This window comes from Paramormyrops kingsleyae, chromosome 4, assembly GCF_048594095.1.
Source record: "Paramormyrops kingsleyae isolate MSU_618 chromosome 4, PKINGS_0.4, whole genome shotgun sequence".
Taxonomy (NCBI): Eukaryota; Metazoa; Chordata; class Actinopteri; order Osteoglossiformes; family Mormyridae; genus Paramormyrops; species Paramormyrops kingsleyae.
Window position 1 is genome coordinate 21,671,999 of NC_132800.1, and position 23,117 is coordinate 21,695,115.

The 23,117-nt window shown below is 43.0% G+C and overlaps 2 protein-coding genes across 11 annotated transcripts; one reads left to right on the top strand and one right to left on the bottom strand.

Moving 5' to 3' along the window:
- Positions 1-81: 81 nt before the first annotated feature.
- LOC111840234 (isopentenyl-diphosphate Delta-isomerase 1-like) lies at positions 82-2,814 on the bottom strand. Of its 2 annotated transcripts, none has more exons than XM_023804871.1 (5): positions 2,659-2,814; positions 2,400-2,552; positions 1,351-1,443; positions 1,090-1,220; positions 82-698 (listed from the first exon to the last, which is right to left on the bottom strand). In XM_023804871.1, the coding sequence occupies exons 2-5, from the start codon at positions 2,539-2,541 to the stop codon at positions 381-383; spliced, it is 684 nt and encodes a 227-aa protein (XP_023660639.1). In that variant the 5' UTR covers positions 2,542-2,552; positions 2,659-2,814; the 3' UTR covers positions 82-380. The 2 variants fall into 2 exon arrangements, with proteins under 2 accessions (XP_023660639.1, XP_023660640.1); XM_023804872.1 differs by having other exon boundaries at positions 2,745-2,761.
- Positions 2,815-4,184: 1,370 nt separating this feature from the next.
- LOC111840184 (WD repeat-containing protein 37-like) lies at positions 4,185-22,754 on the top strand. 9 transcript variants are annotated; one of them, XM_023804731.2, is made up of 16 exons: positions 4,185-4,358; positions 5,615-5,816; positions 7,776-7,823; positions 8,628-8,724; positions 9,005-9,100; positions 9,602-9,666; positions 10,014-10,121; positions 12,863-12,998; positions 13,484-13,555; positions 13,927-13,971; positions 14,597-14,673; positions 15,260-15,494; positions 15,755-15,896; positions 19,727-19,861; positions 20,187-20,301; positions 20,678-22,754. In XM_023804731.2, the coding sequence occupies exons 2-16, from the start codon at positions 5,670-5,672 to the stop codon at positions 20,807-20,809; spliced, it is 1,650 nt and encodes a 549-aa protein (XP_023660499.2). In that variant the 5' UTR covers positions 4,185-4,358; positions 5,615-5,669; the 3' UTR covers positions 20,810-22,754. The 9 variants fall into 9 exon arrangements, with proteins under 9 accessions (XP_023660499.2, XP_023660500.2, XP_072566962.1 ...); XM_023804732.2 differs by having other exon boundaries at positions 10,014-10,094; XM_072710861.1 differs by having other exon boundaries at positions 4,186-4,358; positions 5,683-5,816.
- The last annotated feature ends 363 nt before the right edge of the window (positions 22,755-23,117 follow it).

A 23,117-nucleotide genomic window follows, 5' to 3' on the forward strand; every position in this document is an offset into this window, starting at 1 on the left:
ATAATTCAAAAACACAGAAAATGAAAAAGCTGGAACCAAAAACTCAAGTAGAGGAAAAAAAACCAAGATGATGGCAATGGCTTTGCACAAAACCAAGCTTTTTGTTCATTTAATTTGTACCAAGGTAAACAGTTACAGAAAATATAGGGGATGCACATTGATCTTCCCCCAGCCTCGAGTCTTAGGCTGTGGAAGACGGCCCTGGGGTAGTCCATTTTCTATTCTTGGAGGGGGAAAACAAATTAACCCTGTTGATCTATTGAAAAAGTTCTCTATACAATTGGTCTTGATTTCACTTACAGGCACTTTACTTCGAGAAATGAGATTAAGATCACATTGGTACAATTACGACAGCAGCCATATCACAGTTTGTAGCCTTACTACATACGATGGATTGTGTCATGATCCATGAATTGCTTTAGATTATGAAGATTATCCCACCACTTGAATAGGAAAGTCTCTGCAATAAGCTTAAACCAGGGAGTGAATTCCAGTTTGTCATTCTTTGCCTTCTCCAGCATGTCTTTAAGCTCCTCCTTAGAGACGTAACAGTGGCTTTTAACCTCATTGGGATCTGGCGTCAGATCAACGTCCTTTTGTATGAACAAGATGTAGTCGATCTCATGCTCTCCCCAGATTCCATTTGACTGTGCCTTGTAGTGTATTCTCGTTAGGTAGGACATATATTCCGGAGGAACCTAAAGGCAACGGAAATTTGTCAAGAAAAGAAATTAAGCCTAAATATACATGGAAAATACTTTAAAAACCATATTTGGTCAAAGCTTACTCATGGTTATAATCAATTGCTCTGTTCCAGATCTATTTACGTACCGGGCTGAAATTGCACTTTTAATGGTAATATTGGCTTTGTTAAAAAAAGTGTTAAGTGTGTTGTCGCACACACCGCAATAAGATGGGGCACTTCTGACCTTGAATACCAGTGTCTTTTTTGCTCATGGTAGTTTTACTTGAACAAAAAAAAAATGTTCTGCCCTCAGAATGAAAAATGATTGGTTCAGAGATAACCAGTCCGATTGTAGAGAAGGTGGGTCCAACCAATGAGATCTCCCACGAGCGTGATCGTTTTACCTGGTCCGTGGGAATGCCCATCTCCGCGTTGAGGCGTCTCTGAGCGGCACGCCGAACGCCAATCGCGTCCTGCTCTTCCAGCTCGCTAGTGTCGTGCAGGGGGTGGCTACAACACGTGTTGGTGAATAACCCTGTAAAAAAAATAAGGTAATTAAAAGCTGTTTAGACCAAGAATGGTGATATACACTCCTCGATTTAGTGCACTGTAGTACAAGTGATACAGGTGACACCATAAACGGTGTTTATTGTATAAGCACCTACCTGGAAAGGTGATTTTGGCGTCAGATCTTTGCTGGAGAAGCAGTTTGTCTTCACTGTTAAACAGGAACACGCTAAATGCGCGATGCAATAAACCTTAAATTGAAACAAACGTTCGTTTTATTCATTCGATTTCTTTTTTCAGAATACCCTCCCCGGGGTTCTCTGGCTTAACTCAAGTATTTGGTATTGGCCACACTCGACCATCTCAGAATTTAACAATTTTGTGGCATTCTGGTTGCCCCTGGGCCAATACGAAAAAAAATTTTTTTTTCTGGCCAATCTCATATAGGTCAGGAGTTGCACTTGCTTGAAATTAAATATTTTCCTTCATTTGCAAAAATGCTTGGTCGGCCATTTTCAGATGGCACGTGGGGGAAAAAAATCGTGGATATACAAGTCTTTGGCCCAATTCCAAATATGTATTTAATTAGGTTGTTGCATGTAACAAAATTCTCTTTAAACTGCCAAGAGGCCCGGAATCTCAAGGGTAGTAAATATAGTCACTTTCATAATTGTCATCTAAAAGTTTTGGGTTCCCTTTACAACATATAAAAAAACAGAATAGTGGTTTCTGTTTTAATGGATTTATTGAGCTTCAAATGGTCAATAAAACCCTTAAACCAAATACTAAACCCGTATACTCAACAAAACCCTTAAAACCGAAAACACTTGTGTTTTATATGTTGTAAAGGAAACCTAGAACTGGATGGATGAGGATCTGAATATGAGGAAGGCTGGAGGAATTATGGATTTTAAATATTGGCCCTGGGGCAAACAAGATTCCACAAAACGGTTAAATGGCGTGGACCATTTGTTGAGTTGAGCCAGAATGATATTATGTAGAATGTATATTGGTTCTTGTCTGGTGCATGCATTTATTCTGACCGGTCGTTATGATTAAAGTGGTTGTGAATTTCTTTATTATTTGATCACGGATATCAATTTTACGGGATACTATACGAGTTTTGTTTCCTCTTCAGGAAACAAAATATAAAGTGATTATTCACGTCAACCGAGTAAACTAAACTTTATTTTGGAAAAGACGTTACCTTTCTCAATGTTTGAGTTCAGGTGGCAGTTTTTCTTGGTGTCAGCTCCAATTTTGTGGTCGTTTTCATCGATCAGTATACACATCTCCGAGAGAAGCTGGACCTGCTTCTCGTCCAAGTTATCTGTGCTTGTTTCTGGCATCTTTGTCGGTCCTTGCAAAACAACAGGATCCCAATATGGTCACGCAAACACTTCGTGATGTCGTAAAAGAATACAGGCAATTTTGATTAATTTATTTCCGTCTGATTCCTTGATTACCTGGGCAGGGGTACGTATTTAAAGACACGACGTAAACTATGCTTTTGGTGCACGATCTTTAAATTTCTCGAAGTGAACTGTTTTACCTCGGGTATGGTTTTTAGGTTTGTCCCTTGTCGGACACCATACCTAGTACCTCCTTCGCGCAGCGTGGGATCGTCAGACCCAAAGAGCGCACCAATCAAACCGAACAGGATTTAAAACACGTCATCGGACCATAGACACTTACGGATGGCGCCATCGTCGGTAACGTCCCTTGTTCTTTGACAACGGGACCAGTATCAGAAATCAGATATGCAATACAATTTGTGAAGATATAACAAACATGCAAAACACATTTAGATATAATTTGATTCATTTCAACGTCTTTGAAAAACCTGTCTGTCAGGCAGCAACATCATGTACAGCTTGTCAAACGTAAATAATCATTATTGTGGTATCTTGCATAAAACTTTTCTTGAATACACTTTCCAACATGTGCTCCATAGATTGTGATCTATAAGCAGTGGACAAGGTTATATGGACAACAAGCGTGTGTGTAGTCAATCGGGATTGAGTTTCCTACGATGAGTGTTTTATTGGGTGGTTTACATTTAACAACGATTTGCAAGTGTCGAGGTGATTGTCTGCCCCAAAGGTGATTAATGTTACTTAATAATCTTTGTTGTCCAGTGGCTAGCAAAGTTGCATTCCAAACAACTGACTTGGGGTTGATGTCCAGACAATGCAGGCCAGCTTTAGCGGGCGGGTTAAGAAGCAAGGTCATGGGTTTAACACCTATACAATCTGCGGGTCAAAGGATACTGGTGGCTTCATGGTTTCCTCACTTGTATTTTGCTTTACAGAAAAATGTCAAATATGTAAACTTTGTTACTTTTCATACCACAGTGAAACAACTAGTTAGTAGATGCCGTCCTGTTTTGGACTCGAGTTGATTTCTATTTTCGGATCGGGCTCCACTGTTCCTTGAGATGCATGAGCCGACGAAATCCCTCGTCCCTCAGTACGGAAAATGCCATTTCATCTTATGCAGTTATCGCTGTCATTTTAGTAGATATGTCATTAGCTCTGGTGCTGCTAACTTTCAGTATTAAGTTTAAATGGCGGACGTCAACATCGACCAAAAAAATTGCCATATCGGATCGCTATGAGGATTTCAACAAATATCGGCCGGTACAAATATGTTAACGATTTAATGTGCATTTCTGTAAACATGGTCTTTCTGTTAATCTTTATCAAAGGTGACGGTAATTCGAATTCAAGAGGATTCTAAAAAGGTAGCGATAAAAGTTTGAGACTGCAGTTTCATCCACATTTCAACAAATCTCGATATCCTTCATATATATAAAACGTTTAATCCATATGTATAAGAAATACATGGATACAATTTGTTACATTTAATCACTGTCTTCGTTTCATAACCTCACCGCACACATTAAAACTGAAAGACAAACCGCAAGTGCCGCGCAGCCGACTTATATATTTATGACGTCTGTGCGCGGATGACTGGAGGGCCGGTCACATGACACAGATGCACGTCACGTGACATAGAGGGCAAGTCGCGCTGACACGGGTGGAAAAGTAACGTCAAAACGGGAGATGGCGTACCATTGCAATCGCAGAATGCCTACCCGAAGGACACACTTGACTTTTTATTTTTCTGCAGCCACCAAGACAGTATTTTAGATCGGGGTTTAACGGTAAGGTTGTAATTTGCTGATGACCCGTCCTTTGTTTTGCTGTGTCCTAGTGGGACATTATGTACTTAAGGGGTATGGAAGACGATGACTCGGATTTTGAAACTGCAGGTGACATTGTTGAATTGCAGATCGTCCTCCTGACACATTTCATGCACATTCGGTTTCATGGTTAATTATTATGTGGAATTATATAACCTAACAGTACTTTTGGTAATCATACTGTTGTAACCTGGTGATGTTGAAAATAACCATGCATTTGTGCACTAAGTTGAAAGGCACATCTTGTTAATTGTTTAAGCGGTTGTGTACTAATTTAATACATCGGTACAATTTGTGTTACGTCAGCTGTTTAACTGGTAGAATATTTAGTCGAGTCAACCAGTGATATGAGAATTATTTAAAATGACATGGCCTTAGATCTGTGTGTGTTTACATTGGGTTAGCATTGACGTGTGTTTCTACCACTTAGCTCCGCTAGATATTAGAATGGGAGCTCTAATGTAGTAATTGATCGCGCAGCTTTTATGACCTTAAATGAGAGCATTTCCAGCCACAGCCAAGCTAATTAGCAAATGTGAGCAACATTTACCGAAAACATTGCTGCATGTTGCGTCTTATGAGGCAAGAGAGTAATCCGTTTATTTACCCAGTGATACGTTAGGAACCATGGAACTGCTTGGATAATTGACATTTACTGACAGGTATATGCATACGCTCCCAGACGCTGATATTCAGCGTCACAAAATGGTTGTCACATCTGTTACGGTCCAGTCTAGGGTTGGAGCGCAACAAAGTGAAAGGGAAGGAGGGATTGGGGAGGACAGGACAACTAGGGCTAGGAGAAGGGAACACGGGACACAAAGGGAGTCTTTTTTTTATAGTATAGTATAATAAGATTTCTACGGAAACGTTTTTTCCCCTTATTTGGATCTGTAATGCTGAAGATCATCACTGTATTTCATCTAGAGGTAGTATTAGCAGAATAGTTATAGCAACTTTGTTTCCCATCACCATTGGCAATATATAAGGAAATATGTAATCATCATCACTATATATAATTGTGCAACGGTGTTTCTGAAAACCTGTATAAAGTTGTGTCGTAAGAGGTGATGTATCCCTGTCTGTAGGTGGGCATTTGAATTCCGTTAACAGATGTGCTGTATTCTCTTCTCAATAGAAGCGAAGGATTTTGTTTTTGTCACTGGTTCATTAGACAAAACGAAAGAAGGATGACGGAACATTGTCATGTGTTGTAGTTTGGGCGTAGGAGTTTGTTTCTCTGCTTTTTGCGGAGGCCGGCGCTGAGGAGTTATGCCCGTTGAAGGTGGGAGCGCGGGGGGCGGCGGGGGCGTCCGCAGAGCCAAGCAGAAGCGCAAGTCGCACAGCCTCTCCATCCGCAGGACCAACAGCACGGAGCAGGAGCGTCCGGGGACGCTGAGGGACGCCGTGGACGCGCAGGTGGGAGCCTGAGCGCAGCGCCGCTGGGGTACATGATTGTGTTTTTAGATGTGCTTTGGGATCAGAGGGATTTGGAGCATTTGCCAGCAACAGCGGTTACTGGTTAGCTGGTTATTATAACGTTATTTTTTATATAGACTCTGGCTCATTGGCGATAAGGCTGCCAGGACATTTGGTCATCAATAGCCAAAAGCGTTCCCAGAATAGCCTCCCTGCTATATTCTGAAGTGATTGCCAAAAGCAATGGTAACTACTTGAAGAAACCTCATTTTGTGTACAGGGTACTAATGAGACTGATGCTGCAAATGCCTTGGAAAAATCACATATACGCTTTGAAAATTATTCCTGATCTTAAAAAGGTTATGGATTGAAATACATGAACTGATGCAAAAGTTTTCTTTAGATTCAGTTCAGATTGTCTTTTATCAACCTCTGTGAAGTGGAATAGCCATGAAATCATGAAGCATGCGATCAGAAGTATGATCAGTTTATTTTATTTTCTAAATTCTTGTAAGATGGCAGCTGAATTAAGCTGTAATTACAAACATATTGACGGGAATGGGGCATGATATTGCACAGTTGGGTCTTTTCACAATGATTGCATCTTGCCCTAAAATGATGACATGTCCATTATTGTGGCCATGGCAACCGTTTTACTTCCTTGGACAAGGGATGTATCGCTTGCTAAATGGAACTGATCTGTATTTCTGAATATCATAACTTTCAGCCAGGCAAGCCCCTCATTCTGGGACGTGTTTAGGTAATGATATTTATTAATCTAGAACAATAATACTAACGTTCTTTGACCATATTATAAAATGTGTTATTTTAAGCAGTCATTGATTGTCGTTATGGGTAAGGTTGGCATAAGTGGGGATGATGCCTAGATGGGTGGCAGAGAATTAGTCCCAGGTCACTAAAAAGGCAGCGAGGCAGCTTCTGATGATCCCGCAGCTGTGGTATTTACCATTTAATGGCTCAGTAAACACCCAGCTGTCAATGTAATTAATAAACCTGTGATTTTCTGGCTGAGGCGGCTCAGAATCCAGCCCATGACGTGGATTGCGTCACTTTTAAATGGCTGTATGTCGCAAATACTGCAAATCTTCAAACTTCACCCCAAAGATCGCCTGGAGCCTTTTTCTTGTGTCTTTGTTTGTTCGCTTTTCCGCTTACAACTGCTCATCCTTCTCATCCTCTTTTCAACGCCCTGTAACCTTGAAATGAGCTCTTCCTTCAGAAGGAATTATAAACATACTGAAGAGGAATTACTGGAGATTGTGTGTGTGGTCTCTACAGGTTATTGTCCATATTTGTTTTACTGGAATCTTTACCTACTGAAGAGAAGGCTTTGTTGGAATAGTTCACCTTGTGGGTGATCGTTTGACAACTGTTTTATTATAATTTTGTGTCGCGGTTGGATGATGTTATAGTTATTTGGGGAGGTATTGATTTTTGAGTGTTGCACACTAATTAGTGTAGCAGTCCATCTTCTGCTTCTTTACTTGTAAAATTTAGAGTAGTTAATGAATGTGAGGCACCTGCAGATTTGTGTAATGTTAATTTTGCCAAATTAGCTTTAAACTGTCCTTAAATTCAAGACTCATCAAGTGGTATTTTTAGTGTCGGATGGTATTGATCTCTGTGACGGATCAGTATCCCGAATTGCTGCTCTCCATCTGCATTAGGTCTCTGGCCATCATTTTAAACACAGTGGCAGTCGAAACTTGGCGTGAACAAATGCCTCTGTGAAATCCCGAGCTGGGCTCTCACTGCCGCCAGCCAGGTTATGTTTTGGTTCAGACAGGGTTAGGGTTAGGGTTAGGATAAGGTCTCGCCATCTGTCCCTGAATCAGGTTTCCTGTAACCCAGCGCAAACTCAGGAGTCAACCCGAATGTCTGCCATTTCTTTTTGCAATTGTCATTCAGGCTTTTTAAATATTTTTTGAATATTTCTAGCCCACTGGAATACAATATTCCGGGAACAACTTACCCCTCAGAATGGAGGTAAGATGAGTCTTCAGAAAAGCTGAAGTTGCCCATTGAATGTCAGTTGTTCTTGCACTTGTTGGTATGATTTAATATTATTTTTTTCTTTTTGGCCTTGCAGAAGATAGAATGGCATATCCAAGTTTTTGTGTTATTCTTGTCTACAAATGGTGAACATTTTATTTATATGCAGTATGCTGTTCAATATGGAGAAAGAAAACATCCAGAGTATATTTTCCTCCGGATTAATTTGAGTTAAAATACTAAAACCATACATACAATTATGACCGTCAAATCATATGGTTGCTACTGCTACGGCTGACCTTTAGTCTAAAGTGTACTTTGAATTTTGTGAAAAGCTATCCATGAGAGGGTCTGTAGCCCTAATTGCAGTGGTTATTGAAAATGGATCAGTGCATTTTCCTCATGTCAATGCTCACCTTTGGCGACTAAGAGGCTTCGTGTTTTCCTGTGCTTATCTTTCTTTCCCGGGAGACTTTATAGATTCTGGTGTTCCAGTTGGGTTATAACTGTCATATTTATGGCTTATGTATTTGCATGTTAATATTTGTATCCGAGTTAGTTTTTCTTTCTGTTATTATATATATTTTGCCCTCTATGTGATGCACAGCACATATTGTTTGAAGCAGATTATGTTTTGCAGACGAGTCAGGAATCAACCCGAATGTATTTCGAATGTTTTATTAATCTTTTCACTTAATACGTACATATTAACATCTATTCATCACCCACTTTACCTGACCTGTCCCGGTACCTAAAGAAGCCAGTCTTACGAACCAACTTGAATCTTGGTGTCTTTAGGATTCTAAGCTACCCATGTCTGTCCGAAGCAATCTTCTGGATCTCTTCGGCCAGATCGAGAGAGAGTTTGAAAACCTCTACATTGAAAACATCGAGTGTGAGTACGAGTGTGACGCCACACATCATTCATTTGGGTTCTGATCTTTAAACCGTGAGCTGAACTAGACAGTTGAGGGTCTGTGAGCTTGGTCTGCCGTGGGACCAGTTTTGCCGAACCTCTGCGAGGGAATATTCTGTTGCGTTTAGGGGTGGAAATGTCTGACCGCAAAACTCCAGACTTGCATTCTGTTTGTTGACACCTCCGGCTGGATTGCAGTTGGGTGATACTTAGCGGTTAGCAGTTAGCGGTTAACAGCAACAGTTTTCTTGCCCCACAGTGCGCCGGGAAATCGATACGCTGAACGACAGACTGTCAGCGGATGGACAAACTGTCGATGGGGGAGACCTGACCAAGGGCGCTTTGAAAACGAAAGGTTTGACACGAAAACCTTTTTAAGTATTGTGCTGATTTCAGTACAAGAATTATTTTCTTCAGCATGTATCTATGTTTTTGTTAGAGAACATCGGGGGGGGGGGAGGGGGGGTTAAATTGACTTTATCGTTGTTCACTAACATTTAGCTCAGACTGCCTTAAATCTGACAAGTTATCAGACTAAGCAAGAAATCCTGCTTTGTGGAACACCACCCAGGATATCTTCATTAACCAGATAACTTGAGCCAAATGTTAGGATTTTCCAGTAGGAATGTCACTTGCCGTGCTTCCTATTGGATAGTTTTTCACGTTTTGGCTTAAGTTATCCAGCTAACTGGGAAATCCTGCTTTGTGGAATACCTCCCTGTTTTTCAGTATGTATCAATTTCCTGTACTTTGTGTAGTTATGGCTTAGGAAACTACCTGAGTTGCTGCTAAATGTCTTCTCCTGCCCCCCCCCCCTTTTTTTGTCGATTTTCTCTCACACTTTTCTAACGCACAGCGAGTCACAGCACCAGCCAGCTCTCTCAGAAACTGAAGACCACGTACAAAGCATCCACAAGCAAGGTAAAGACGACCGTGATCGCCTGTCAGTCGGCGCACTGAATCGAGTTAGAAATGACCCCGTCGATATATGTCTGCGATCGCGTCTCCTTTAAAATATCGGTATTATTAACATTGCGTTCGCAAAGACGAAGGCGGACTGTGTTTCTGGATGCCTTTAGAAATATCGCCTCCTGAAATGACGTGTCTGGCAGTGCTGCCAGATCGTTGATGAGTTAGCTAGCTCTCTACAATGCGAGAATACGCACGGAACTGATGACTGATGACTTAAATACACTGGGCATGTGGATTTAAACTGCTATACGCTGCCTGTGGATTTACACTGCTCTCTTCTTTCACCCGTGATATAGCGATCACATTCTTTCCATGGCAAAGTAGGTGGACCACGCAACTTCAGTGTGGGAAACTGGGAGTTGTGGGGTGACTCATGGGTAACGGATCGTCTTCCCCGTGTACCAGTATGCATGACCGGCTCTACAGTGGGCTTGTTGTTACTCCTTTTTTTTTTTTTTAATCTAAGACTCTTGAAGATTTATATGTTTTGAATACATTTTTTTTTTTGACACATTTTAAAATGATCATAACCAAAGCTTCTAATCCAGAATTTGTCTAGCTTAGCCAATATGTAGCTTCTGAATCCGCAGCTTTTTCAGACTCGCAGCTGGCCCCGAACATTGAGGACGGCTTCGGGGAAGCTCACCCTGGGAGCGGGGGTCTGGCGCGGCCCCCCGGGGACAGGCGTGTTTCCGGGGGAAGCGCTTGGGTGCCCGTCTCATGGTCGCGGTTCCCTGAGAGGAGCTCTGCAGCTCACTGTGAATTAGCACAGCGGGGTCTGTTCTGGACGGCTGTTTGAAACAGACCAGACGAGTCACATTTTTGCTGTTTTCACCTCTGCTGAGAGTTTATTAATACATTAAAAGGAACCCAAGGGAATGCAAGGGAACAAAATGTTATTCTGTCTGGAAGTTTGAATAGTATCTTCATAGGAAACTATTAAGTCTAGCATTAATATTATTTATATTATATTATTAATTTTTCCGGCTGAACTTGTCATTGGTGCAAAACAAGCAAGAATATGGCTTATTGATGTGGTGATCTCAAACTCTGGGCCAGTTATAGGTAGCGTGAATAACTAGCAGCAGAGCTAGTCGTGCTTTGCCATGTTTAACCCTTCTGTCCGTTTCAGCAGCTTAATGTAGCTCGTGTTGCCACGGTTACATTGAAATGGGTCCGCTGCATCCGCCACGTGTCTAAGTGGTGTCTCTGTCCTGGTGTCCTCCCATAGTGCTTGAGACGTACTCGCGTCTTAAGGGTGTGGTGGTGTTGTTTTTCAGAGTGGGGGGGGGGGTCTTTTACTTAAATGTGTCAGAAGAGGGGTTGCTTTTTAGTTTGCAAAATAAGCATTGTTGTATTAAATTGAAAATGTAATTTTCAATTTGTACGGTCATATATGTACAGTCACACTACTCTGACCCCATCTGATTCAAAGCCCAAAGTTTTTGTTTGTTTTATTTATTTATTTATTTTTTACCTATTTCCTGCCCATAAACACTTTTCTTTGACATCATCTCTGTGTCTGCCTCCACTTTCATAAACATGGTGTCCTCTGCAACCCACCACCCCCACAATGTGAATTTTAGCCAAATTGTCCTCCAACTAAACTTCATAATGTTGAGAAACGGTTTGTGCAGAGTTCCGGGGAGAAGTGTCTTTCTGAGGATACACGTATTTACACTCATTTAGTTATTTTCAGACTGCATTAAACAGGATATTGATGTGTGGATTATGACGTGACCTTAAAGCACCGCAACCACTGAATAATGATGACACACGTATTTTTTTATTATTATTATTTTTTTAATCTAATTTCCGTAATAGATTTTCTAACAGTATGTTATCTGAGGCTAACAGTCCCTTTCTGGCTGAGGCCCTGAATCCGTGGGTGGAGTTTCCTTGCCTCGTCCGAAGGTTTCCTGACACTGTACAGCTGCATTTGGCCAAGAGGCCCAGTGCCGCGCAGCCCACAGTCTCTGGGAGGCTAAGGGCCAGAGGAAATTTCTGGAAGGCAATACCACCTCATGTGTTGATTGCAGTGAAAATAATCGCAGTGAAAAAATAGAAGCGAATAATTATCAGCCAATTTTCTTGTAAGTTTCTCAGGAATAGTGATAGATCCCAGTGGGCGCTACTGGTTTGGGATTGCGTGACCATTTAAAATGTTTTCGCTGCCAATCAAGACTGGCTTTCTAATTTTACTTTGGCAAATTTTGCTTTGTTGTTTACAGACACGACTGACTGCTAAAAAGCTTTTCTGTAAACCACCTGCTCCCCACCCCACCCCACCCCCACCCCTTAATATCACAGCTGGAAATTCACAAGTTCCAAAGTTGGAAATTATTGTTGTTGTTTTGTAGGCAGTTTGATTGCTTGTCGCTTGTAGTTTTGTAGTTTTCCCTCTCCGTTTACTTAGCAGTTGTAGCCATTGTCCATAATTGCAGATTACTTCAGTATAATTAACAAAATGAATACTTTCCTTTATAAAAAATAAAAATGTATGATTGGCCTTAATGTTTATTTTGGGGAATAAAAAAAGAGAAACATTTTAAAACGTGGTATTTGTATTATTGGGTAATAGTTTTCTGAGGTGAACGTGAGGTGATATGAATGAGAAGATCCAGGGGAAAATGGCCACCAATTGTTCCCGTACTGCCACTCCCAGAAAGCAGCAGGGCTCCCGTAAAGCAAGGCCCATTTTTATATGTTATAAAGCCTTAAAGTCTTGTTAAGATACCTGATTGGCAGATGATCTTTCTCGATCCTCCGCTGGCCTTCGTTACTGTGAGATTGATTTGAAGCTGCACCGATATTCCGGCCTAAAGTACTTTTAAGTGGTTTCTTTTGATTGCAGAAATATAAAAGGATCTTTATTTCCAACTGTGTCAAGCTGTGGTTATAATGGAAAGACTAAGGCTGTTTTTGAATGTTATAGATTTTTGGTTTGTTCCGTTTTAGCAAGCTTATAGATGGCCGCATTCGTCACTAGGCGATTTAGTCACTCCCTGTCACTGCTGGCTCTGCTTTTGTCCCCTCACTGTCACCCCCCCCCCCCCCCCCCCACCCTCCACGCAGCTCTGTTTCAAGCCTGGAAGGTCTGTGTGTGATGGCTTGATTATCTCTCTCTTCCCCCTCCACCACCCAGATCGTGTCCAGCTTCAAGGCCACCACCAGCCGGGCCGTGTGTCAGCTGGTGCGGGAGTATGTGGGTCACCGCGACGGGATTTGGGATGTCGGCGTTACCCGCACTGCGCCCGTGGTCCTGGGCACCGCCTCGGCAGGTAGGAGGACAGCCCTCCACCCCCCCCCCCCCTACAACCCTCCGTGTGTGTCCATATTTGTGAGTGATGATCAATAAGTTCTCTTCCATATATAAAATATAATATAGATATAGGACATTCTAGAACTGGAGGGTATTTTCTATCCCACATATCAATTCTCAAAGAATACCTGCTGTTACACAAAACGACACTCATTGTGTATGTCTTGTACGAATTACAGAAAAAGTGTTTAAAAATATCTCTTAAAATACCGTGTTTCCCATAAAGTGGCTTTTTTTCTCTTGTCCCTTGACCTTGCTGGTGATGACTTGAATATAATGCTTAAATTAAGCATGGAATCTATTTTTATTATATACAAGCATATAATACAGATGTGAAGGCTGTGTAATGGTCGCTTTAAATATCCATAAATGTTGACTGAGGGCAAAGACAACAGCTGTTTCTGTAATACATGCCGTCTGAAATCTGGTTGCGCTGCTTCTCAGACCACAGTGCCATGCTGTGGAGCATCGAGACGGGGAAGTGCCTCCTGAAATACGTCGGCCACGCCGGCTCAGGTGAGACGCCGCCTCACTGCGACAGCCGACACCAAGGGCCCCATCTGGTCTGAAGCCGCGGCATCATGTCGCTTTGGTGGTACACATCTTCGAAGGAGAATCCAGTGTGATCAGAGCTGTGAATCCAGATTCATCGGAGCTTTAAATCCAGTGAATCCAGTGTTATCGGGGCTTTGAATCCAGTGTGATTGGAGCTTTGAATCCAGTCCAACTTGGTTCCATCAGATCTCGCCTGTTTTGTTAGAAGATGTATCATGTCCAGAATCACTGTATTCTGAATTCATGTTTAATGTTCCCATGTCATTTTTTCCACTGTAAAATACATATGTTTATATTTTATTTAATAATATTATGATTTTTTTTTCTTGCAGTGAACTCAATTAAGTTTCATCCCACTGAGCAGATGGCTCTAACAGGTATGAGAGCATTTCTGCATTTAGCAGATTCTTTTGTACAAAAAGTAATGTACAGGTGAGGGATCAGAGAGTAGGATTGGCCAGTGCTGAGCTCTACTGCAGCAGTTGGGATTGAAGGCTTCGTCCCAGGGCCTAACAGTAATGGGATTCGAACCCATGGCCTTCTGGACACAAGCAAAGATTTTCACCGCTACACAAACGAGGTTGCTCTCTCTGTAGCTGACTCCACCTGTTTTGTTGGCATTTTGCCCAGCTGTGTTTTATATGTCATACCAGTGTCATGAGTCACGTCTAACGACAGGCCCCGCCTTCGGTCAGGAAACACTCTCATTACTGTAAACCCCATTTAAAGAAAAAGTTTGGTCCCTTTCGTTCTTCTGGGTTTTTAACGGTGGTGGAGTTTGTCTCCATTACTGTCAGTGTTTCTGACTCCCTTCGCCCTCAGAATAAACATTTCTAATCTCTAGCAATATTCTGTTTATGTGGTTTATGTTCTAAAATCTGCTAATATTGGTGTTCAGGATTGCCGTACCCTCCTGTACCTGCCGTACGCCCATAAGGGAGTTGTGAGCTGGGTCTTGCCCCTTTGCCTTGGTTCTGGGCCCATCTGTGCCTCCTTTCACAGCCTCGGGGGACCAGACGGCTCACATCTGGAGGTACATGGTGCAGCTGCCCATGGCCGCCCCCGTGCCGGAAGTCAGCGTGAGTGTCTGGGGCTGGCTGGCCTTTTCCAAGCCGACGGCGCCGTGCTAAACGATACCATCCAGCAGAGGTTGAAAGTTCAGGTTCAGAGAGTACAAATCCAGACCAAGGTTTTGTTTCGACCGACCACTTGAGTATAAAGAGTCACAGTCCCAGAGGATTCAACTAGTTGGCTGAAACTAAATCTTGGTCTGGATTTATATTTCCTGGACCTGAACTATCCACTGGACCCGATCCAGCAGATGTACAACGCTTCAGTCTCCAGGGCCCCTCTGGGCAATTTCCATCTTTTTAAAGAAACCCCACATCTTCACAGTCATGGGCTGTAGGTGAAGGGAACAGAGCCTGCATATAAACGTTCCCTGGGCTTTTGGAATCCCTACAGTCTGAAGTCTCTCTTTCGAGCATAATCTAGTTAAAAAAGGAAAAATATGTCCATGCCTTTGTGTTCCTGGTATTGAAATTCACCCAGAATTTATCAGCATGTGGATGTGGATTATTGTGGATGTGGATTATTGTGGATGTGGATTATTGTGGATGTGGCTGTGTGATGTGGCCTCTGATTGCGGACTCCATCCTCTGTCAGGCGCCCTGCGATGAGGAGGTTGACTTCTCAGACAAAGATGAGGTGGAGGGGGACCCCGACGGCCCCAGCGAGTGTCCCACGCTGCGGCTGGCCTCCGCCACGCTCAGGAGCCACCAGGGCGTGGTGATCTGCGCCGACTGGCTGGTGGGGGGCAAGCAGGCGGTCACCGCCTCCTGGGACCGGGCCGCCAACCTGTACGACGTGGAAACGTCCGAGCTGGTCCACTCGCTGACGGGTACGGGATGGGACAGGCTCGCGATGGAGCGAGCCGTCGCCTAGCAACTGGGGGCGGTCAAGGGAAGCGTTCGGGAGCGTTATCTGATTCTGGGAAAGCCGGAAAAGGTAGTTTGCGGCTGTAAGGGCAGAATCGCGGTAATTTGAAAAATGGAGCTTCAAGTGCCGCTGAGCCATTAACATAAAAGTAAGAGGAGAATGGAGAAGGGGATTAAGGCTGACGGAACCAAAGAGCTTCTCGGGCTTGTGTCTTTGTTCCAGGGCATGACCAGGAGCTGACGCACTGCTGCACCCACCCTACCCAGCGCCTGGTAGTCACCTCCTCCCGGGACACCACCTTCCGGCTGTGGGACTTCAGGGATCCTTCCATCCACTCTGTCAACGTCTTCCAGGGACACACAGAGTGAGTTCACCACCCCCGGGACCTTGGTAGATACTGCATACCGGTTTAGGAAGGGGGAGGGACTTCTTAGGGCGTAATACGCTGCCTCGCTGGATGGCAGTTACTTCACACCCCCGGGGTGGGGCGTTTTAAACCCACCCTGCCTCTCTGTGAGGAGTTTGCATATTTTGCGGTTTTTTCCTCTTACGGTTCCTAAGCATGTGGTTAGGTGAGTCTGTCTCTCAGAATTGTTTGTAGGGTGTGTGTGTGTGTGTGTGTGTGTGTGTGTGTGGATTAGGTTTATATGACATTGTGGGGACCAAATGTCCCCCACAATGCAATAAAAAGCTGTTATTTTAAAATGGTCCCCACAAAGATCTATTAGTTTTCACCATAGAAACAAATGGAGAGTCCCTACAAAGTTATAATTACAAACCTGTGTGTGTGTGTGTGTGTGTGTGTGTGTGTGTTCCCTGTGATGGACTGGCATTCCCACCCAGAGCCTTGTTCCCAGAGTTCCCTACAATGGGTTCCAGGCTCTCCATGACCTTGTACTGGATGTGATGTCATGCAAGATGGATGAATGGAAAAAAAACCATCTCGTAGGTTCAGGGCCAGTGACCTTGGGAACCATCAGTGCAATGAGTGACAGCATTCTTTCCCTTGGTAGTTTAGAGATGATTTTCTTCCAATTTTATTTATTAAAACATGCCATGGAAGGATTATATTAAGATCTAAGTGAAATTGTAGTAATCTCATCACAGTGTTTTTTTTTTTTTTTTTTGAAGTATAAGTAGTATATTTTGAAGTATAAGTAGTTTATTTTCCATGGATGTCAGTGTAGCTTTTTTGAAGCTAATTATACTTTTTTTGCCATGGGGTTTTTAATATTCAAAATATTATCCTTAATGCGATAAACTATCATAGATTAAAAAAATACATTTTACCCATAATGGGTGGTGATGGAAGGTCATCGTTCATGTTGGTGGCCTGTTCAAGACATTTCAGCCCAGAAACTGATATATAAACAAATAATGCTTTTAAGAAGACAACCAGAGATTAAGTTTATAAATGTGGAGTATTACAGTTTATAAACTAGGAAAATTAAACGGCTCCTTGGAGTTTACAAGTTCACGCATGTTCCTGTTAAACTAATATTGTCCTCCAAGGAGGCTTTTATCTGGCATGGTATACAGTGAGTAAAAATCTTTAAATGTGATCAAAATGTCATTGCTTTTGGTGTGTATGTGTGCAGACATGATAGCCCAGGTAGTCTAGGTAGCCCAAGCAGTCTCCTGGTGCCAAGCAACAGCCTCCAGCTCAACACATCTGAAACGCAAGAAATCATTATAGATTTCAGTCATAGACCCCCCCCTCCCCTCCCCAAAAGCCCCATATACATTTCAAGATAGCCCATAACTATCACCGACACATTCAAATATCTTAGCACTCGCGTGGGCAATACTCTTAAATGGAACATCAGCGCGGGCCACATTACCAAATAAGGTCAGCAGAGGCAGCTCAAAAAGTTCAAAGTAAAATGAAGTCGTCTCCTTCAGTTTTACACTGGCATAACTGAGAGCATGCTGACTTCATCCATAACAGTTCGGTACTGTAGCTCAGTCGCATGCAAAAAGCTCCAGCGTATTGGCAATAAATCATCCGATTATTGCCCCTCCCAACCATTAGCTGAGTCACTTTATCACAATCGTACTATGAGAAGGGCAAAGAAAACAAATCTCTGACAACTCTCTCCCTGCTCACTACCTCTTCTAGCTGATGCCCTCTAGGAGACGCTATAGACCTCTGCCTGCCAAAATATCCTGTGTTAGAAACAATATTATCTTGGAGTGTACCCAACATCTTATAGGTGAGAGTCATTCCAGTGGTTACTGGAAGGAACATATTTAATATATAAAATTACACTTTGACAATAGGTATAAAGTCTTTATTATCTTATAGTTCCCCACATGGGCGGCGTGGTGGTGCAGTGGGTAGCACTGTTGCCTCACACCTCTGGGACCCGGGTTCGAGTCTCTGCTGGGGTTCCATGTGTGTGGTGTTTGCATGTTCTCCCTGTGTGGGGGCTCCTGTTTCTCCCAGTGTGTGAGTGACTGGTGTGTGAGTGTGCCCTGCGATGGGTTGGCACCCAGTCCTGGGTCGTTCCCTGCCTTGCACCCGTGACCCTGACCAGGATGAGCAGTTCCAGAAAATGGATGGATGGATGGATGGATTTCTACGCAGGTGCTAACAGTTACGACACACACCTTCCTCGCTGCATGTTTACATGCGGCATTATTCGTTTATAGCAGAGGTCACTAACAGGCGGACCGCGGTCCGGGTCCGGACCCAGAAGCTGTCCCATACGGACCCGGACCGACAGCCAAAACATTTAGTTATTATTTAAAACCTGACGGGGCGCTTTTATTTTAACCGGCGCAGCGTTTGTAGTCTTTTCGGGTAGAGGTTTAGCAGTAGAACCGCCGTTTCCCACGCCAATGAACGTCAAACGCCTTTGACCGCCAAGCAAGACGTATGCAGCCTTTGTCTGCGCTAATGTGCCTTTCATGTTCCTAACAGAGTGGCTGCGCTCTCCTGAAATCGTGAAGCTGAAAAGTTTTCAAATACAATATATATTATATAACAAGTTGGATAAATAAACATAGTTTATCGTTGATTTCATGTTCGTTGAAGTTTCTGCATTTTAACATATGTATAAAGTAATGTTATCTGTTATATAAATAAACTCATGTGAAACAAAAAATTTATGTTTTCAGGGTTGCCAAATCTCAAGCATCTGGCATGACACGCTTTCAGACTCATGCTGGAAATCTTACGGCAAATCTATATTATTCCATTATAAAACCTAAAATTAACTACGTCAAAGGTGTATTTACACGGTTAAATACAAAACCAGACTATTTACAAGGTAAGAACTTACGTGTGTGCAGACATCTCGAATTGAAAATCTCACTCCAGCCAGCTGGCCGAAGTTTACGTGACAATAAATAATGTCAAAACGTTTTTGAATTGTACTGAATTAATTTGATTGACAGTCAGGTACTGATTACATACAATGTTGATGCAACTAATAGGCTACTTAAATATATATCACACTATTAAATAGTTAGACATTATGATCTTCCGGACCTTTGCTTCAAGATTTTTTCTCTAACTGGACCTCTATAAATTTTAGTTGAATACTCCTGGTTTATAGCATTATTATTATGTCTGATATTTCAACTTTACACATTCTATAACATGTTGGGTATGCTTCAAGTTAACATTATTTTGTTCTTACTTTTATGATGCGTAAAATCGCGTTTATGCGCACAAATAATTTGTCTTCGCACTAACATTTACAACTATTGATTGTTTCTTGTTATTGTAAATATAAGGAATAAATGAATGACTTTCTATCTGGTGTTAGCTAGAAAAGATAGTATAGTTGGTTAGTAATTGTTCAGCTCACAATTATTAGACCAGATGGAAATTTAAACTATGCTTGACTTTTTTGATAGCGTGTGTCTGAACAAGAGAGAAGCAGTGGAAGGTACATCCATATCCAAAGGATTAATGTGAGGTCATAACAGCTGGTTCCTCTACGCAAAGTAAATGTTTTTAATGGCATCATGCGATGATGATCACATAACCTTTCCTGAATGGGTTGAACAAAAAATGTTTCTTTGAAATTTAGCTTGCAGTCCTGGAGAAGTCATGGAAAAGTCATGGAGATTTGTTGATCAAAAAGTGTATGAACCCTGTTCTATGTCAATCTTGTAAATGTTTCTTGGGATTATTTTCTGTGAAATCACAGCGCCAAATCACGACGCTTTATGTCTGTGCCACAGCACTGTGACATCTGCCGTCTTCACAATGAGCGACAACGTGGTCTCAGGCAGCGATGATCGCACCGTGAAGGTGTGGGATCTGAAGAACATGAGGTCTCCAATAGCAACCATCCGCACTGACTCCGCCGTTAACCGGTGAGGACACCGTTCCCAGTGCGCGTGATCCCGGTGTACTTAATCCTGGTGTGCATAATCTCAGTGTCATAATCCTGGAATGCCTAATCCCGGTGTGCATAATCTTGGGTTAATCTTGGTTTGCATAATTCCGGGTTAATCTCGGTGTACATAATCCCAGTGTGCATATGCAGATCACTGTGTGTGAGGATGCTCTTGGTATTTTAACAATGCCATAAAATGCCCTATGTTTTTTTTTACATTTAAATGTGTTTTTGCTTCATCTTGAGTATTGTCCTGCTTTTTAGCGTAGTTCAGGTTTTTTGAAATGCTCCTATGTTTGCAGGATCAGTGTCTCTGTGGGACAGCGGCTCATTGCCCTCCCACACGACAATCGGCAGGTCAGGCTCTTCGACATGGCTGGAGTCCGATTGGCCCGCCTGCCCCGCAGTAACCGACAGGTAACTGGGCCCTTCCCTGCGCAGATAAAACATGCCGTCAGACGCTCACTCCTCATTGGCCGGTGCCCACGTGGTGGGGTGACTCTACCAGGAGCTGGGAGGGAACAAAAACGTGGACTGTGTGAGGGTTTCCAAGGACTGGATTGGGAAACACTGATAGAGGTTTTAAGATTTCAGCTGAGGTTTTAAAGCCACTTATCCACTGAAACGTTCCAGACCCTGGAAATTCCTCCTGAACACAAACACCTCTTGTCTAAGTCCTCAGTTCCTCTTGTGCTGTCTTACAGAGGACCAGCTTTTGGAGCTTGCATGTAGGGCATGTAGGGCATGGAGTGCAGCATCAGGGCAGGTTCTGACAATCTGCTGTCTCCCCCAGGGGCACCGACGCATGGTGTGCTGCACCGCCTGGAGCGAGGACAACCCCTCCTGCAACCTGTTCACCTGCGGCTTTGACCGACAGGCCATTGGCTGGAACATCAACATCCCGGCTCTGCTGCAGGAGAAGTGAGACGCTGGCCCGGGATCACAGGAGAGAGGACTCCCTGCCCCGCTGCCTTGATTAGAACTTGCCCGAATGCGAGAACTTCTGCACCTTTGTTTTCATTCAATATCTTTTTTTTTTCTTTGTCTACTGTTGAAAAGAGTGGTAGAATGTTGTATGAGGGTGTATTTTTCTAGAAAGCAGATCAGCTGATGATGATGATGATGACATTAAACGACGGCTCGGATGCTCTGTACAGAGTCGTGGTCTTCGTTGCGCTGGTGCTGTGCGGCACAGTCTGTCCTGAATTTCCACGCACTGTGCATCCAGACTGTGCACCGCAGTGCCAGCAGGATCCCGGGCTCGCCGCTGGGTCCCCGACAGTATCGCAGCAATCGGCGTCACAGTTTCATGGTAGGCGACCCGTTACGCGGCTTCTGTTACGAGACGCCTGGCCTGAGCTTATGTGGCGGTAGACTCCACAGCTCCCCCTGCAGGGGAGAATTGGACCGGATAGCTAGTAGTCACCTCCTCGCTCAAGCGTTGAGGAACCAACAAATGTGTGGTCTGGTGTGGATAGTTAGTGAGGACCCACCTTGGCGTAACAGGGTGGTATATAATGCAACTACTTCAGCAGACTCACCGCTGCTGAGTGTGTCTATGGTGTTACATCTTTGATTTACTTGAAAGGGAAAAAAATGCTTTGGATGCTAACTGAACCACAGCGACATTCTGACCAGATGGTGTGAGTCCTGTTCTTCTCCCTCCACTCACTGGGGCCCCCCCCCCACTGCTACGCCTGTGAACAGTGTACTTGGGTATCGTCGCGGTGACGGCCGGAACTTTTCTGTGTAGCTTTAGTGTCTTTCAACATGCTTCTGTAAAGAGAGGTCTGTATTAAACACATCCGTCACAGTAACATCGCTGAGGTCACTTTGTACAGTTCTCATTCAAGGAGACGTAGTAATATTCTGCTGTAACATTCTGAAGAGATATTAACCGGACACTGAGGCAATATATAAATATATATTTATTTTTAATACACAGAAAATGTTTGAAGGGGAAAAGCCCCAAATATGCATCGCACCTGTCGTATCAGTTAGCCTTAGGAATAATTTTGTCGTCTCTTGATATATGCATGTGTTTGTGAAGGTGACAGTCAGTGTAGTCTTGGTGAGCTGTGACAGTCCCTCGTAATCAAATCTCCGCTGGTTTTGCGGGATTAGCAGCTGTGTAAATATCTGCTCTTTGAGCTGAATGAAAAGCGCGCAGAGGCTTTTCAATGCTGTTTTTTTTTTTGTGTTTAGACACGTTTTATTTCACAAGTTTGGTTTGCTGTCATTTTCTGTCAGTATTTTATTGGGTTTATGTGCTGTTTACTGCATTTTTATGACCATTTATATGAAACTTTACAAGGTCTAAGTTGATCTTTGTCATTTTTCAATGATGTGCACAGTTCCTCCGCTCCATTATAATGTTACAAAAAATGTGTTTTGTAAGCCTTGTATGTTTTAAAGAAAGATGGGTGTGGAGGTATTTGAGTCTGGGAATGTGCTTTTATATTGTATTTGTAATCAGGATGACATTAGATACAAGGTTATGTCTCTCACAAGCTGCTGTTTGTAGCTGTGAGTTCTGCATGCTGTATACTCTTGTAGCAGTTGTGAATCTGAACATTTACCTTGTTCCCTGTTGAATGCTGACTGGGTGAAGATATTTTCATACTCAGGTTTTCGTGTGTATTTCGTTTGGACTGCCCGTTCAGTGTTGTTCCCATTGTAGCCACAGTCCAGCAACACATGGATGTCTGTATGTCTCTGGACACATTAAATATTTTCCCCTGGAAATGTTCTGTCTGTGAGTGCAGGGAATGTTATGCTGTTTGCCTCTCAGTCAGTTTAAGAACAGCATTTAGGAGGAAGGATCACATGATCACCAGAAGCTTGGCTAATCAAATAAAATGTCACTTGAAGTCTCTTGATTCTTGTACTTGGGCCAGCTTACGTTTAGCCAGTTAAGGCAAGAAAACATCTTTAGGAAGACAGGAAATGACATAATCATGAGCAGTCCCACATAAGAAGGGCTTGCCCCCACTACCCTGTCTCCCTGCACATTTGCATATTTGACAGCAATTCATCAGAAATCAGACGTATGATATTTTACATTTATTACTACAAAGTTATGACATGCCCAGCATCCCTGTGTTAATAAGAATATCAGTCCAAGACCTGGATTCCGCGGATCTTTAGCCATTGTGGTTGAGACTTGCTAGTTTGTCTGACATATTTGTTGACTTTTATTTACCTTATCAACACGAATCTGTAGAAAATCATTC